The sequence below is a fragment of the Onychostoma macrolepis genome, chromosome 13 (assembly GCF_012432095.1).
Source record: "Onychostoma macrolepis isolate SWU-2019 chromosome 13, ASM1243209v1, whole genome shotgun sequence".
In the NCBI taxonomy this organism is placed as follows: domain Eukaryota; kingdom Metazoa; phylum Chordata; class Actinopteri; order Cypriniformes; family Cyprinidae; genus Onychostoma; species Onychostoma macrolepis.
In genome coordinates this window covers 29,677,710-29,697,317 of record NC_081167.1, presented here as the reverse complement: position 1 = coordinate 29,697,317, position 19,608 = coordinate 29,677,710, and the positions used below count along the sequence as shown (strand labels likewise).

At 34.3% G+C, this 19,608-nt stretch overlaps 1 protein-coding gene across 2 annotated transcripts in view; it reads left to right on the top strand.

The window, feature by feature from the left end:
- The window catches only part of disc1 (DISC1 scaffold protein), a 56,089-nt gene that overhangs the window by 31,133 nt on the left and 5,348 nt on the right, over nucleotides 1–19,608 (top strand). Inside the window, exons 11-13 of one of the 2 annotated variants that reach the window (XM_058796049.1) lie at nucleotides 3,836–4,076; nucleotides 11,418–11,462; nucleotides 17,071–17,188. In XM_058796049.1, the coding sequence (XP_058652032.1) occupies nucleotides 3,836–4,076; nucleotides 11,418–11,462; nucleotides 17,071–17,188 (404 nt within the window). Of the gene's footprint in view, nucleotides 1–3,835; nucleotides 4,077–11,417; nucleotides 11,463–17,070; nucleotides 17,248–19,608 lie in introns of those variants that run through there. The other variant, XM_058796048.1, reaches the window with a different exon arrangement.

Here is a 19,608-nt window from a genome sequence, read left to right as displayed (position 1 = left end):
TGAGTTATTAGTTGCCGTACTCAACCGTAGAAATGTAGCATTCATTACATTTCAATAAAACACTATGGGCAGCCATCTGGAGGGAAGCGTGGCATATGGTTTACCGTTTGCTCCTTTGCAAAAGCACATGCTCGGATGCCAGAAGCGCTGTCTGTTGCCAAGGTGATTACTGTACGGGTTGCAGAGGAGGAGCCGCGGTGCGGGACTCTCTCCGGAAACCCTCGCTTCTCACTTTCCTTCAATTTTATTTTAGCCGGAGTGATTGTTCTCCTTGTTACTCACCATGGAAACCTGCCTGCGATGACTCTGAAAGCAGGCAGACATTAGCCGGCGGTCGCACTCAACCCCGCCATGGGTTCTTTTGTTAGCTGCGCTCAAATGAATGGACTCTCCCTTTTTTATTTTTCTGCAAATGGGAAAATTAAAGGAATAGTTCGGCCAAAAATGAAAATATACCGTTCGCTCACTCTCATGACTTACTCAGAAATGTCCAGACTGCTTGTTTTCATACAGCGAGAGCAAATGAGGAAGTACCTTTTTTGTCATTTTGTAGCGTCTTGTCACTATATGCATGAAAAAAAGTAATGTGAACATTCTTCTAAATTGATTTTTGTTGTCAAAAAGTATGTTTTTTATTAAAAATGTTAATTCTTATTATTAATATAAAAAAATTAGGCAGAATATATGAGCTAAAATTTTGGAATAAATATATATTTTTTATGTTTTTATACTCAGCAAGGCTGAATTTATTTGGTCAAAATACAGTAATATTTGGAAACATTATTGCCATTTAGAATAACAGTTTTCTATTTTAATATTTTGTAAAATGTAATTTATTCCTGCAATCAAAGTTAAATTTTCTGCATCATTACTCCAGTCATCAGTGTCACATGATCCTTCAGAAATCATTCCGTAAAGACATTTATAATGTTACAAAAAATTCTGTTTCAAATAAATGCTGTTTTTTTTTTTTACTTTCTATTTAACAAAAGATCCTGAAAAGCAAAATGTATCTCAGTTTCCACAAAAATATTCAGTAGTAACTGTTTTCAACACTGATAATAATTAGGAATGTTTCTTGAGCAGCAAATCAGCATATTAGAATGATTTCTGAAAGACTGGAGAAATGATGCTGAAAATTCAGCTTTGATCACAGCAATAAATTACATTTCACAATAAAGTAGAGAACCGTTATTTTCAATTTAAATAATATTTCACAGTATTAATTTTTGTTTTCTGTGTTTTTGATCAAATAAATGCTGTTTTGAACGCCAGCACCACAGTCACACGCGTATCTCACACTCATGGCCATTAAAAAGCAACAGCTGTGGGATTTGAGGGGGTAAAATTAGGTCTCATTTTAGCACTGACTGTCCCTGTCACCCCCTCCATCAGGGGATTCCTTTGTTTATGTACACGAAGACGTTGAGCTAATTGACTGGTTTTCCCAACATGTGGGTTGCAAATTCAAAGCACCACTAGCCCTTTTTCCTGCGGGAGGAACCTGTCAATCAGATTACTGCATCTGTTTGATATCAGAAAACGCAGAGAGATGATTGTTGGTCTTTTTTTTTTGTGCTGCCATCAATCATTTTCATTTCTTTAAAACATCAATTATAGCCAAAAGTCATCTGGTGATAATCACCAAGGACTAGCTATACTGAGCATTTGACAAAATAACACTAAAAATAGCTTACTGTTATTACTATATTCACTATTATACCTTGCAGTGATGTGTGCTGTTAATTTAAGCAACATTCTAACACGTTAAATTCTACTGAAATCTAACATTTTAGCAACATTATAAAATGCCAAATTCTATTGAAATCCAGTGTTTTAGCAATATTCTAACATGTTGAATTATATTGGAATCCAGCATTTTAGCAACATTCTAACATGTTGAACTCTATTGAAATCCAACATCTGAGCAACATTCTGACATTCTAAATGGAATCCAACATTTTTGACTGTTCCAACATGTCTAAATCTATTGAAATCTAGCGTTTTAGCAACATTCTATAATGTCAAATTTTATTGGAATCCGACATTTCAGCACTGTTCTAACATGTCAAATTGAATTGAAATCCAGTGTTTTAGCAACATTGTAACATGTCGAATTCTATTGGAATCCAACATTTTAGCAACATTCTCAAACATTGAATTCTATTGGAATCCAACATTTTAACAACATTCTAACATGTAAAAATTGTATTCGAATCCAGCATTTTAGCAACATTCTAACATGTTGAATTCTATTGAAATCCAACATCTGAGCAACATTCTAACATTCTGAATGGAATCCAACATTTTAGCACTGTTCTAACATTTCTAATTCTATTGAAATCCAGCATTTTAGCAAAAATATAACATGTCAGATTCTATTGGAATCCTACATTTTAGCAACATTCTAACACGCCAATTTCTATTGGAATCCATTATGAGTTATGCAGAGATCCTTAATGTACCTTTATTTTGCCATCTCAGCTCTTCATGATGCATTAAACCAAACACAAACATGTAAATGAATCTCTGTGGGTTTGTGAGGCAGCTGAATCAAGCCGCCAGGAGGAGCAAAGCGGGGTTTCTGGGGAGGGTACAGCATTGTCCGTTATCGCTTTAGGAAGCTGTCTGTCTCTAGAGACACAGGTGTGAAGATCGTAATTATCATCCTCTCTGTGCACTCTCACAGTTTCATGGACTGTAGGAAACAACAGGGAGCTTTAGTGTCTCTATATAGTAACATATATGAAGTTGAAGCCAAAAGAGTCCAACCCAGTCTGTTGTGGGTCTATGAGATTTTATTTAGTCTGCCAGGTTAATCGGACTGTAGCGAAGCGAACACCACATGGCATTAAATTGGATACCTTCTAGCACTGAAAAAGCTGAAACAACGCAATGGTTTACACCTATGTTTTGTGCTGTGATTGAATAGTAGCTCATGAAATTCTATTCGTAGATTTTCTAATCTACTGTTTAGACATCTGAGGTCTGTAAGATTTTTTTAAATGTTTTTGAAAGAAGTTTCTTCTGCTCACCAAGGCTGCATTTATTTGATCAAAAATGCAGTAAATATTGTAAAATATTATTACAATTTAAAATAACAGTTTTCTATGTTAATATATGTTAAAATGTAATTTATTTATGTGAAATCTTAATTTATCAGCATCATTACTCCAGTCTTCAGTGTCACATGATCCTTCAGAAATCATTCTAATATGCTGCTCAAGAAACATTTCTGATTATCAATGTTAAAAACAGTTGTGCTGCTTCATGTTTTTGTAGAAACCATGAATATTCAAAAGAAGAGCATTTATTTGAAATATAATTTTTGTATAACATAAACTTCATTACTGTCACTTGAGTATTGCATCCTTGCTGAATACAAGTATCATTTAATTTAGTTAAGTTTTTTTTTTTTTTTTTTACTTTTGAACAATAATTTATATCTAAAATTAAAGAAACTAACGTTATGGTTGTTAAAATGTACTTTCATGCTCTTTTTGGATATAATTTTAATGCAGATGAAAGGATCTGCAAAGACTCAGGCAAAGTAGAAATGTCTAATTTCATGAATATATGTCCTTTTCATTGATGCAAGTTCAATCTAATTTTTTCATAAAATGCACGAACTAATGGAAAGACTCCATTAGTGTGATATATCAGGTTTGACAGTAGTTCAGATCACTCAAGGTATCAGTTCCACTATACTAGAGATTTGTCCATAAACTCGTCCCAAAAAGTATTAGTGCACTTAAGATTTAAAAGTGTCTGGATGTCATTGCATGTAATTGCGAATCATCAAAGCAAGTGTTATTAATTGTATTTCTCTCTGTAGCTGTGGAAGTCCAGTGCTGGAACACATTTGGGAGGCTGATTTGGAGGCTTGTCATCTCCTCCTGAAAGGCCTCGATCAGCGCACCTCCAGCATCTCAGAAACAGAGGATCTTCCCTCCATCCCTGGATCGGGTTCAGATGTCCTGCCGTTCACTAAAGAGGAAGCGGACTGTGCCATGTTGACAGCTCTAGGGGGGCGCTGGTGTCCTGAGGCCGACCTCCAACACTCAGAGTTCACTAAGGTAAAGCCACAACACATTAAATAAAAGCAAAATGGACCAAATAATTATATGTTCATGGTCTAAAAATGTTTGTCTTTCTAGTCTTTCACTTCTAATTTTTTGACTGAATGCATGTAGGCCTCTTGGCAAGCATTGGGTAGAATTAACCCTGTAAAGCCTGAAATGAAATAATAGTTTGAAAAAATCTGTTTGAAAATGGAAGTTTATTTAACCTTAGTTTTTTTTGTTGAGTATCATAATTAATGCATCAGGCTTTTATGGCTCATATGATATGATATAGTGAGAATATGAAGGAAGAAAAAACTCAATTTTCAAAGGTTTTGCAAAAATACTGTGTGCAATTTGGTGCAGATGCTGATATTTATATGGACATTTATAAAAGTGATGAAATTCTGATGCTTGTAATGCAAATCAATGAGACCTTTATAACGGTATAGCGGATACTTACATAAAATGATATAAATATCAGTGGTCACTCTGTATCTCCAATAAAATGTCTTAGTAAGATATTTAAATGATCCAAACATATAATGCAATGCAATCCAATGATGATTGAGAGATGAAGAAATAAACGCTCCTCAGATGTGAGATGTTTTGGAGGCTTGGGAAGATCATTCCTCCGCTGAGGAACAGTCAGGGCTCTGCGACCAAAATGGTAATTTGTTTTAGAATGTGTGAGTTAAAATTTGACGTGGTCGCATTTGTGCGAGTGCATGGTCTACGCTGCTCCGAAGCATCTGCTCCATACAGCGTGTGTTACAGAGCCGTGGTACATTGTAGCAGGAGTAATATTTCACTGATCACATGAAGAGAGGCACTTTCAGTGCGAGCGCTTCGGGCGTAGAGCCTGGTTTATACTCGCCGCGCCATATTGAGAAAACGATGGCGGACGGAGGATTTGGTTTTCAAGTAAAAGACCGCTTCTTAAACCAGAAGGTGAACATGTTGGTATTCTTGTGGAGAAAAACATGCAAGCACTGTCACCGATAGCCAGTTTAGTTTCACTTTTCTTTTTGTTTTCATTTTGAAAAGCTTATTATCTTATTATCTATTTATCTCATGATATGCTATGGAGGTTTGCTTTTTAATTTATTGGATTCCTAAATGTTTGCTAAACGTTCTGTAATTTATTAGTCGGTATATAATACAGCATGTGGTGTATGCCATGTCTCATCTTATTCGTTTTTGTTAATAAACGTTATGTCAGCTAGTTTGTCATTTTTTTTATTAAGAATAACAATAAATCCATCTTTTCTTTTAGTCATATTAAAGGCAAAGGTGTATAGATGTAAGCAAAACAGACAATTATCTTTCCTTGTAAAACGTGACAAGATCGCGAATTCGAAAGTAAAAGCATCCGAAGCCCGGTGTTCTGTCGATTTGTGCTACCCTGTCAGATTTTGCTATATCCCATGCTATCTCCCTAGTACAGTTCGACAATGAAAAATGCTACCTGTCAAATTATGGTTTATTAACGTCTACACCTACCCCAACCCTAAACCTACCCTTATAGTAATGCAAATTCAGTAATTATGTGTTGTTCAGGGTTCTGTCTAGAAAGTATACAGCTACGGCCCGGAAACCAACAATAAATCCATTTTTCTACAGTAATGAAAATACAGTAAATGATGCAATATTGATGTGCGCATGTGCAGTAAACCCTGGTAGGAGTGGTAGGATAAAATGACAGGACACCGATTTATATCAGATTATATCATAGCAAAAGAGGAACTCGTTCACAAAATAATACTACTGATGAAAAAGAACAGGTTGAATGTTAACCACTTACAATATACTGTACCATATAACTATAAACTATGATAAAAGTTAATCAGCATGCATTGATTAATCCCACGTTGTAGCAAAAAAAACAAATGTGACCAAATTATGTGCTGAGAAAGTTAGTCGCAAAAGAGCGACCAGTGGGAAGAATGAGTCTAGAGCTCTGAACAGCGAAAGTAAAGCTTCTGTAAACAAATGTTCCTCAAAAGCTTGATGATCAATGGTACTTTGTTAAAAAAAAACGTGATACTTTGTTAATGTAATAATCAGGGTTTGACATTAACCTTTTTGCTCACTCGCCACTGAGACTAGTGATTTTCCAAATGTACTAGCCACTCAGCATTTTCACTGGCCACAATTTTGTTGTTGGGAAATTACGTTTTATATGACTTAATACTGCATACAAAAATGTATTTATATTGATTTCCAGGTCATTTTTTACCTATTTAAAGGGCATTTTTCCATAACTGTATTAAATGCATGCATCATCTTTCATATCAAATTCTTACATTTTATTAATAATTTCACTTAATATAATAAGATAATATAGGGCTGTTACCAATCATATGAAATCATTATCTACAAAATCGATCTTTCCACTGCAGAAGAAACAGAAGTGACTGGAGTGGCATTCAGATGCATTTACACAGACAGTTCAATGTAGCTGAAATATAACATGAATGCATTTACACTGCATGCTAAATGTTTTTATTTATTTTTATTTATTTATTTTAATATACAAATAGCCTATGCAATGCTGGAAAAAATGCAGATAGGCTACTGTGAAAGTAAACCGCCAGTAAGTGGCAGCAAGTGACTTAATTAATGAGTCATTGAAGCATGCCTTCAAACAATTTGCGCAGACAGCTGATTCATTCAAGAATGAAGCAAGTGCCTGTCCTTATGAATGGACCACTGAATCATTGACTCAAATGATTCAAAATTCAAAAACGTGTATCATTCATTAACAAAACACCGCTGTGTGTTGCTCAGACATTCACGACTGTTCTGCTGTGATCTTTGTTTGGAACTATTTTCATTAACTAAATGGAGCAAAAACAGTCAACATTGACGACATATCTTTTCAATAAATTAAAATTCAAATATTGAACTACAATGTATATTAACTACTCGTTTGCAATTGTAGTTTTCAGGGAACTTCCCTCTCTTGGTCGTGCCATGTTGCTTAACTAGGCTGTATGTTATAAATATACAAGCTAAGTTACATTTTTATGTTTCTTCTGTGTGCAGTTGCATTCATTTGTTTAGATTTCTGCACGAGATTCTCTCACATAGACAGGCTGCATGAGCCTCAACTGGCGCAACCTTGTTGTTACTGATTATCCATTATCAATCACCATTTACACCGAATGTAATAAAATCAGAAACATTCTTGCCGAAATTTTGGTGCAATTAGATGTTTTAATCAGATTAGTTGTCCGGTCGGGCAAGTAAAATTCTCTTCTTTCACTTACCCCTTCAGAAATTCTACTTGTCCCGAACAATCATTAATGTCGAACTCAACCTGCCAGAGTGGCTGGTGGGAGTGATTGTGTTACCCGCTACAGCTGAAATTCACCCATATTTTGGCAGGTTGGCGGGGGTTAATGTCAAGGCCTGGCAATAATGTACATAATTTGCATAGTTTTGACAATTTTACATATATATGTGGGTCATCTTTGACTAACGAGTACAGCACTACCTCACACTGGAACACAACTTGTGCTTTATGAAAGACTCACGAAATGAGAAACTAAAAATAGAAACCCCTTTCCTTCGGATCCCTCCATTTCCATAAAAACCATCCATTTGCTGAATGACTCTAATTTCCACTCTGTTCTCCTTCTTCCTTCGCTGCCCTTCTCGTTCTTAACTTTCTCTAAGTCGTTCTAATATCTTTCAGCTCAGCAGGGCTCTATTGTCTCTAAGTACATGGCTGTTTTTGTCTTTTGTCTGTTGAAGATCAGCCACTCCTCCTAACGCTCCTCCAGGACTCTGAAGGTGAGGTGACGCTGCGTCTCCCACTCACTGCTCTTCATCTCTCTGCTTCTCTCATACTGTATCTGTGCGTCTACATAAGCCTACACAGCATATTATGCATGTTATATGTGTATTATTTGTCTAAAAAAATCGAAAAATATATTATCATTATTATTATTATTATTATTGGACACACTTGCTCATAAATATTTATTTTATTTATAATAATTCTATATTTAAATGCAAGTGTGTTCGAATAGCATATACATGCATGCATGCATGCATACATACATAAGCATACATACGTACATAAGCATGCATGCTATGTATCTATGTACAGTCATGGCCAAAAATATTGGCACCCTTGGTAAATATGATCAAAGAAGACTGTGAAAATGAATCTGCACTGTTAATCCTTTTGATCTTTTATTTAAAAAATTCACAGAAATCTAACCTTTCATTGGATAATAAGAATTTAAAATGGGAGGAAATATTATTATGAAGTAAATGTTTTTCCCAAATACACGTTGGACACAATTATCGGCACCTCTAGAAATTCTTATGAGTAAAATATCTCTGAAGTATATTCCGATTCATATTCACAATTTTGAGAACTCCAGGGTGATTATGAACATGAAATTATCCAGCCATGGCTTCCTGTTTCACAGAAATATAAATAGGAGGAAAACAAAGCCCAAATTCCTTAATCATCCATCACAATGAGAAAAACCAAAGAATATATTTCTGATGTGCAGCAAAAGATAATTGAGCTTCACAAATTAGTGAAGTGGCTTTAAGAAAAGAGCTAGAGCAGTGAAAATTCCCATTTCCACCATCAGGGCAATAATTAAGAATTTCCAATCAACATAAAATGTTAGGAAACTGCCTGGAAGAGGACGTGTGTCTATATCGTCCTAATGCACGGTGAGAAGGAGAGTTTGAGCGGCTAATGACTCTCCAAGGACCACAGCTGGAGAATTGCAGAAAATAGTTGAGTCTCGGGTCAGAAAACCTTAAAGAAAAATTGTCAAACAGCACCTATATCAGCACATGTTGTTTGGGAGGGTTTCAAGAAAAATTCTCCTCGCTCATCCAAAAACAAACTCCAGCATATTCAGTTATCAGACACGACTGGAACTTCAAATGGTCAGCTTCTATGGTCAGATCAAACTAAAAAATGAGCTTTTTAGCAGCAAACACTCAAGATGGGTTTGGTGAACACAGGGATAAAAAGTACCCCATGTGTACAATGAAATATACTGCTGTATTTTTGATGTTGTGGGCCTATATTTCTGCTGGAGGTCCTGGACATCTTGTTTAGACACATGGCATCATGGATTCTATCAAATACCAACAGATAAAAAAATCAATAAGTGACTCACTCACTGCACCTGAACCCTGTAGAAAATGAGTGAACTGAAGAGAAGAAGCACCAACATGGAGCTGTGAATCTAAAGGGTCTGGAGTGATTCTGGATGAAGGAATGGTCTCTGATCTCTTGTCAGGTGTCTCTAACCTCATCAGGCATTATAGGAGAACATTTAGAGCTGTTAAACTGGCAAATGGAGGTTTCAAAAGTATTGAATAAAAGGGTTAATTGTGGCTAATGTGTATTAGAGAAAACATTTATTTCATAATGATATTTGCCCCATTTTAAATTATTATTATCCAATGAAAGGTTAGATTTTTGTGAATTTTTTAAATAAAACATAAAAAGGATTAACAATGCAGATTAATTTTCACTTTGATCATATTTACCAAGGGTGCCGATATTTTTGGCCATGACTGTATGTATGTATCTATCTATCTATCTATCTATCTATCTATCTATCTATCTATCTATCTATCTAGATATAGATATGTATAATAATATTGGATAATAATAATATATATATATATATATATATATATATATATATATATATATATATATATATATATATATATATATATATATATTAGGGCTGGACGATATGGCCAAAATTGATATCACGATATATTTCTTAATTTCAGTCGATACGATATAGTCATCAAGTTTCAAACTATAGGCTAACATACACTACCAGTCAAAGGTTTTTGAACTGTAAGATTTTAGTTTTTTAAAGAATTCTCTTCTGCTCACCAAGCCTGCATTTATTTGATCCAAAATACAGCAAAAACAGTAACATTTTGAAATATTTACCATTTAAAATAACAGTTTTCTATTTGAAAATATTTTAAAATGCAAGTTATTCCTGTGATTTCAAAGCTGAATTTTTAGCATAATTTCTCCAGTCACATGATCCTTCAGAAACCATTCTAATATTCTGATTTGCTGCTCAAAAAACATTTATTATGATGTTGAAAACAGCGGAGTAGAATCTGATTCTCTCCAGTAGGAGGCGCTTTGAGAGCGGCAGAACTAGCGGTTTCCTGGTAACGGCTGTAACCTAAGCAGCTCCGCTCATGAACGCTACTTTATCAGATAAAATGAAAATGCCATCAAAACTATTCTGAAGACAGTATGTTCCCTTCAGAGATACATTCATATAAATCACCCGCTTTTTGAAACGTGCAGTGCCCATGTTTATTCAACGAAGTCAAACGCCACAAGCAAATCAATGTATGGGAAACACTGGTAATGTATATCGAAATCATATCACCGTTATTGAAAAAAATTATATCGCGATACATATTGATATTGAATTATTGTCCAGCCCTAATATATATGCACATGTATTTATTATAGTAAATTATATTAAATACTAATATAATTCAATACTGATAGTAGTAGTAAATTATAGTTAGTAATGACATATTATGATAATAATAAAAATAGTTATGTATTACATATAATGTATAGTAATAATGATGATGACATTAATAGTAATAGAAATATGCATTATTAGTATTATTATTAATAATAATAATAATAATTTACTGATAATTTTATATAATTATAATTGCTGTAATTTACTAATTTATTATATTAATGTTATATTCCATTTATATATTATGGTATTGGGCACACTGTGTGTGTGTGTGTGTGTGTGTGTGTGTTTGTGTTTGTATACTTACTTATTTTTTGATTCTTTGTTGCCTGCAGCAGCCATCTGTTTCTTATGAATATATTGCTTTAGCAATAAAACATTGACTTTTTGACAAGCTAAATATGATTTTAAACCAGGTCAGAATCTAATAAACGAGGCAGTGGTCTACGCCCAACCAGGGGCACTTTAATATTGCTCCTGCCGACAGGAGATGATAATTAATATTGTGTCATTTAAATCCCAATCTCTGACACATGAGGCTGTAATCTGTTTTTCCTGAGGCCGGCTCCCATCAGCTCGAGTTGAACTAATAGATCTGCCACTGAGTGCTAATTATTGTCTGCTTTAGCACAACTCCTGAATGCAATCATTACCCACACAGATGGGCCGAACACGTTCAATTATTTTGCTTCTTGTCAGCCGTAATGACGAGTTATTGCGCACTTCCCGTAATGTCAGTGCGCTGAGTGCTTTTTAATAATAGATGAGGTTTATTGTTTTGTTTTAATCTTCTGCTAAAGTGACTCATTCGTTCTCCCGTGTCTTGCAGAAATTAGAGGAGTTTCTCTTCTGTTTGGAGGACGTGTCTCCTGAGGTGAGTGATGGCCTTCACTCTGCTGTTTACAGGAATATGATGTTTAAAATGTGGGTTGTTAAAGTTCATCCAGAAATTAAACGCTCATCATTTACATTTCTGTCTGTCCGTCACACAATGTCATCATTTGACTTCAGGATGTAACTTTATAAGTAGCTTGGGCTTCTTTTATGGTGCATTTGGTCATTTTTTGATTTTGACATCCCCTCTTTTATTCACTTTTGTAAGAAATAAAATTATATGTGTTTGGAATAACATTTATAATATTTTTATAATAATAATAATAATAATAATATTTATAATAATAATATTATTTTTATAATAAAAATAATATTTTTAATAACAATATTTTTATAATTTTGTAATGTGCTTTTTTTTCAAAATCTTTAGTATAATTTTTTATAATTTTGCAATGTGCTTTTAACATTTTTTTAATATTATTATTTATGTTTTTATTCTTTTTATTTTACTATTTAGGTTTAATTCATTAATTAAGCTTTCCCTTGTTTTACTATTTTGGTTTAAGTTTTATTTCAGTTTTAATGTTTTCAGTTGTTTTCCATCTAATATTTTTATTTTATTTCAGCTTTATTTCAATTAAGAAAAATGTTTGTAATATGTATATATATTTTTATTTTTATTAAAAATATTTTATTAGTTTTCATTTATTTAGTTGGTTATTTTAGTACTATAAAGTTAAATGAAAGTGAGATACATTGTCTTGGCAACAGGTTGAATTAAATTTTTTTAAATATTTTATTTTATGTCAGTTAACATTTTGTTATTATTATTTCAGGTAAAATGCTTTTTCATGGTTTTAATTTAATTTTAACTATAATATTCAGTCTCGCAGTCTCAACAGTGTCACAGTTAGCATTAGATAGCAACATGCTGGTTGATCACTTTTGCATAATACTTTCAGCATTGCATTGTGAGAAATGGAAAAATCGAGCCTGTAATGGGGTTTGCATAAGCAGGGAATTTAATTAAAGCCACCCTGACCTCTCACTCAATACTTGAACTTCAGCACCTGACAGTGCAACAATGTTCAATCGATAAGCAGCCCATCAATCTATCTGTTCAATGCAGTGTTTGTGTCAGCGGTTAGAGTTCAGACCAGAGTTACAGCAGACATAAACATTTAAAAATTACAGTCCTTCTGAACCAGGAACCAGAACAACAGACCAAAGATATTGATGAGGGCTTAGAGAAGTCACTGACACAAATAGTACATAAATTCCAAATACCAATTTCAATAGGAAATATCTCACACAGGACAGAATTGTTTTTGTCAATCCATTGTTTTCAGTCTGATATGGTCTGGTTTGCATATGGTTTGACCAGTTCTATAATTAACTTTAATAGATAAGGCAGACCCTGTGTCTGGACCGAGAAAAAGCATTTGTTACAGCAGCAGAGAATGAATAATATAGTCACTTCCCACATTTTAGGACTTTTTAGTGGATCATGTTTTATAGCAAATTCTTGAATTATCAGATATCATCAGAAATTATTATCAGTGTAAAATTTATCTTAAATGCTCTTTATAGACAGCAACTTGACTCACATTTGATTCCAATGGAGTTTGATGGATTGGTCCACATTGTTATTTTTGTATCTATTATAATTTATATTAATATTTTAAATAATTTTTAATATATTTTCAGTTTTCATTTTAATTTTAATTATTCATTTTAACTATATATAATTTGTAGTAATTTTATGTGCTTTTAACATTTTTATTTGTTTTAATATATTCTATTTAGGTTTAATTTAATTTATTTTTATTTCAGTTTTAGTTTTAATAATTTTAGTGCTACAAATCAAGCTTATTTTAGTTAGTTGCCAAGGCAACATTTCTAATTTGGTTTAGTTTTTGTTTTACATCTAATATTTGTATTTTATTTTATTTCAGCTTTATATCAATTAACACAATTTTTTTTTTACTAGTTTTAGTTAATGATAACACAGATGTTGCTGTAAGATGTTGTCTATGTAGGGAGCTTAGTAGGTTTTAGAACAGTTTTATATTCTCCATTTCTTAAGCTTCTATAGTCATTATTATTTATATACTAATATAGTTTTAAGCAATATTTTGAATGAGCTTTTATGTTTTCATTTTTTTTAGTTAAATTTTTAGTCATTTTATGTGCTTTTGACATTTTTACTAGTTTTTTATATTAATGATTAATTTATTTTTTATCCTTTTTTGTTTTACTATTTAGGTTTAAGTTTTTTATTTCAGTTTTAGTTCCATTTTTATGTTATCAGTTTATGTTTTTCATTGACTTATTTATATTTTATTTTATTTCAGCTTTATTTCAATTAACAAAAATATTTTCAAGTCAAGTTGAGCTTTATTGTCATTCCGCTACATGTGGGGGCATACAGTGGAACGAAATGTCGTGCCTCACAGGACCACGGTGCTACATAAATACAGGCATACAGCAATGAAGTAAAACAATATAAACCTATACACAACTATCCTACTGATAGATTTGACTATATATAAGAGAATTTTTTACCTATACATAAACTAAAAAATACAAACTATACAAACTATACGAGTGCTTCAGATAAATACTGTACATGTGCGAAGAGAAACATTGTGAGTCAGCAGCTGGCTGGGGAACAGTGCAGGATGATTTGTAGTGCATGAGCATGTAAACATATGTATATTGCTGAGTCTTTTTGTGGGATTTGTGTACACACAGCAGTGTGTGTGAAAAGTGACTAGTGCGCATAGAGGAGGAGAGTGTGCTACTACAGGTGGTTTGTACAGGCCCACTCACCTGCGTGTAGCACACTTCGATTGCACAAAAAAGTTCCATAAGTTGCAAAAGTTCCATAAGTTCCATATTGTTAATAGGTTTAGTTTTAATTGTTGTCTAGATGTTCCCCAGGTAGGGAGCTCAGTAGGTTTTAACACAGAGTTTTATATTCTCCATTTCTTAAGCTTCTATAGTCATAATTATACTATTATAGTTTTGATTAATATTTTGAAGTAGCTTTTTTTATATTTTAATTAATTTTTTAATTAATTTTTTTTTTTTTTAATTGTTGGTCATTTTGTTATGTGATTTTGACATTTTTAGTATTATTATTTTAAATATTACTATTTAGGTTTAATTTATTTTTATATATATTTAAACATTTTACTATTTAGGTTTTGTTTAGTTTCAGTTTTAATTTATTTCCAATTCACAATTTTAGTTTCAACTTAATCTTATTTCAGTTAGCTGCCAGGGCAACATTTCTAATTTAGCTTAGTTTGTTTTCATCTAATATTTATATTTTATTTGATTTTAACTTCATTGCATTTAACAAAAAAAAATGTCTATAATAGTTTTGGTTTTAGTTCTAGTTAATGATAATAGCCCAGACGGTGCCGTGAGATGTTGTCTAGGTAGGGAACTTAGTATGCTTTAGGACACAGCTTTGTCTTCTCCATTTCTTAAGCTCATATAGTCAGTGCTAGAGGACCAAATCTCTTTTTAAGCGCATTTGATATGATCAGAATTATACTGATCTTTCCTTTTGTGAAGGATTTCTGTAGTATTATGCTCTCGTGATTATCACAAAGGTACAATTTTTGCAGTCTATATGCAGTCTGCGTCCTTTTAGACGCAATAAAGCGATCGCGGTGACCTTTAAAAACATTCGCCCAGCATGATTTCCATTACGGCTCAATAACTGTATCGCGCAGGCCGTTCGGTGCGGCTGTTGTTCTCGAATGCGTCCCCGGAGACTCCAGCCTCATTCAGAAGTGTTTTAATTCGCCCGCAGTGTGAAGTTAGCGTCTATAAAAGGTGTTTCATTAGCTGGTGTGGGGGGTCTAAGAATAGACCGCAGACCTCATTAAAGCGACACGAGGCCGTTCCTGAGAGAACCGGGCGGACGTGAGTCAGTCGACCACCTCAAGACGCTCTCTGACTCTGAGCACCGGAGAAACAGTGAATCACGCTTTGATGGAATTGGGACGGAGCCGACCGTGCGGACCTGTCCCACTTACCTGGCTGCCGCTAAACTGTTGGGTGAAGTCATTAGCACGGCGCGGTCGGTTCAGGAATCTGATGAGGGGAAGAGGAGCTGACAGCCGCGCTCACGTCTGACCTCACAGTCGCTAACGGTTTAACGTCACCGTTTATACTTCACTGCTTTAAGATTATGGATAGTTTCACTGTTTTCAGTGACTGACCCAGTTAGCACACGCTTGTCTCAGAGATGCTTCTTAAAGATCATCTGGAAAGCATCATAGTCTATTTTATCCCTCATTTTTGTGCACTAACCATACAAATCAGTGTTATTTTAGTTTTATTTATATACTATTATAGTATTTATTCATATTTTGAATTGGCTTTTTTATACTTCCAGTTTTCATTTTAATTTTACTTAGTTTTACTAATTTTGTGCTTTTGTCATTTTTATTAGTTTTTTAATATTTAGCTTTTTTTATATTACAGTTTGTTATTTTAGTACTTAAAATTATTTTGTCTGTTAGTTGCGAAGACATTTTTTTGTCTAATATTAAATCTTTTTCAGGTTTAAATTAACAAAAAAATATTTTAATAGTTTTAGTTGCTTGATGCTTGTAAAAGCATCACAATCTATTTTATCACTTATTGCATAAACCATACAAATCAATGTTATTTTAGTAATATTATTCACTTTTCATTTTGATTTTAGTTGAAGTGTTAGTAATTTTATGTGCTTTTGTCATTTTTATTAGTGTTTTAATATTTCTTTTTACCTTTATTTTTATTATTATTATTACTATTATTATTAGTTTTAGTAATTTTAGCACTTCAACTTATTTTATTGCAGTTAGTTACAAAAGCATCCTTTCTATTTTTATTTAATTTTTTTTAAGTTTATATTATAATATTTATACTTTATTTCAGCTTTTTAATTATTTTTAATAATTTTAGTTTGCTTGGTGCTTGTAAACTATAATTTGGAAAGCATCACAATCTGTTTTATTCCTCATTTTTGTGTACAAACCATAGAAATCAGTGTTATTTTAGTATTATTTATGTACTATTTGTGTGTGTGCATGTATATGTATATATGTATGTATATATAAGTATATGTGTGTGTATGTATATGTATATATATATGTATATACTATTTATTCATATTTTCAATTATTTAATTTGATGTGCTTTTCTCATTTTTATTAGTTTTTTCATTTCATTTCACAACTTTTTTGTTTTAATTAGGTTAGGGTTCATTTAGTTGCAAAAGTTATTTTATTTATATTTTAAACACTTCTTATATTTGGGAAAACTTGAACTCAGTTTTAAGCTCTGTCAGAGCTTTCTCTAGCATATAAACAAAGCAGAAAGAACAGATTCACACACATTTAAAATCATAAATGCTGTGAAACATCTGCTAAATGTCGTTCTAACTTCCGTCTGTTTTCCATCCACGTATTTTAATGACACTGCCGATAAAAATGACATATTTCAGATGAAAACACACACATTTTGGTGCTGTATGTGCACTAACAATCATTATCAGCATATTGGCACCACACTTGAGCAGCTAGAGATGTGTGTGAGCAGCAATGCTATGTGTGGTGTTTAATGGGTGTGTGTTTGTGTCTCAGGATCTGTGTGGAGAGACGACAGAGCTGACGGAGCGCTGTGAACTCATCAGTGAGCGACTGCATTACCTGGAAGAGCAGCTTCAGACCGCCATAGAGCAGCACGACAAGGACCTCACTCATATCCTTACAGAGCTCTGTGTGTTCGCATGTACTGTTCATTAGATAATTCACTATTAATAGTGCTCATATTTAGTGGTAGGAATTTGTTCAAATCACTAACCCTGAGTTAGTGCTGGGTGATATATCTCATGCGATATGCGTGCGCATCTCGTCAGTAAAGCCAGTTCCGTGATTAGCGCTAAATCTCCATCACCTGTTTTCAAATGGAGCAGCATTTAATACACGGAGCCGTAGATTTAATACACTGACAAGCTACGCAATATTGCATTCATTATCGCAGATGAATCGCCTTCGATAATGAACGCAATATCGCCTAGCTTGTAAGTGAACTATGGCTCTGTGTATTAAATGCCGCTCCATTTGAAAACAGGTGATGGAGATTTAGCGCTAATCACGGAACCGGCTTTACTGACGAGATTTCGCACGCATATCGCATGCGATATATCGCCCAGCCCTACCCTGAGTATTACAACATAACTCGTTACTAAGTAATCGGATGTACAATGTTGACCTACCGGACGATAAAACATTAAGGAATCCCATAACCCCAAAATCAAACCATAAGCAAGGAACTCAAATCTTATGACTATTTTGACTTACACATAGAAAGGTGTTCTGAGAAACCACTCAGAACACCATAGCAACTACCCAGAACACCCCAGCATAGCAACACCCTAGCAACCACCCAGATCACCCTAGTAATGCAATGCCCAAAAAAAACACCCAGAGTGCCTTAGCAACCATCCAGAACATTCTACCCTAGCAACCACCCAGAACACCCCATTATAGCAATGACCTAGAAACCACCCAGATCACCCTAGCAATGCAACACCCTAGCAACCACCCAGATCACCTTAGCAATGCAACAACCTAAAAACCACCCAGAGCACCTTAGCAACCACCCAGAACATCCTAGCAATGCCCTAGCAACCTTCCAGATCACCTAGCAATGCAACACCCTAGAAACCAGCCAGAGCACCTTAACAACCACCCAGAACACCCTAGCATCCACCCATATCACCCTAGTAACGCAATGCCCTAAAAACCACCCAGAACATCCTAGCAACCATCCAGATCACCCTAGCAATGCAACACCCTAGAAACCACCCAGAGCACCTTAGCAACCACCCAGAATATCCTAACAATGCCCTAGCAACCACCCAGATCACCCTAGTAACGCAACTCCCTAAAAACCGCCCAGAACACCCTAACTACGCCCTAGCAACCACCTAGAGCACCTTAGCAACCACTCAGAACATCCTAGCTTCACAGTGGTGACTTTTGCCTGTCCAAACGCCACACTTGTCCTCAGAATATGTAGTTTTAGTCCGTTATTGTGAGTTCATTATGAGTGTATCTCTAATGGAAGTCTTCAGGGTTTCTTCAGGTCGCTCTGATTGGCTGATAGGCTGGAATGAAATGATCTGTGGGCTCCATTCTCATGTTCTCGGTTGGACTTATAAAAATGACTCATCAGCGCTTCATCATTCTGCTGTCACTTACAGCCACAGGAACACGTCTCTCACGCTCATTAGAGCCACTAATGTAACTTTTAACCGTCTGAAAGAGCTGCTTCACGGAAACCGTCTTGTTTGACAGCACACAACGCTCTCTTCCGGACAGGAATTAAGGATAAACCATTTCTTCCTTTCTTTTTGAGAGATATTGAATATGAGGGATGAGATTTGAGTTATTAGAAAAACCCAGCGCTCAGCAAAGGTTGAAAGGAGGCGACAGACAGAGAAAAGGGAAATGGAGACAGACTAGTCGGCCCGTCACTCTGAAGTGAGATGAAAGCGGTGAGATGAAGGGAAAGGTTGTGACATAGTGCGCTGTCATCGCTCTGACATCTTCATATTTTTGGCCACCTGTGAGCCGAGCTTTTGCGTTGACTGAGAGGAAAGCGTATAGATGAGATTGATCTGAACATCCCATCTTCTTCTGCTTCATTCCATCCAACTTTGTTTGACTTTGTTGCTCTATAGCAGTAGTTCTCATGTGGTTTTGCTTCAGGATCAAGGTTTACATTAGACATCAAGGGGCACTCATTGTCATTAATCCATAAAATCTCAGGGGTACTTATATATTTGGTGAATAAGGTTTAGATGAAAAAAAGTTATTTTTGTAAATCCAGTGGTCTAATGCTGTCACCACCTGACTAATGACTAGTCTATGTGTGAATGCCCACAAAACTGGGCTATATATACTGTACATATATAATATGTATATAATCGGTAGGCTATTTTAGAAAGGAAAATTTAAAAGATGAAAAAGAGAAATTAGGGAGAATCAATTAATTATGAATACGTTATTGCTATTGTTTGAATAATATGTAATCATGTAATCCATAAAAAAATAACTAGTCTGATTATGAGTATTTTAAAATGTAACTTACTCTAATTACAAGTACTTAATTTT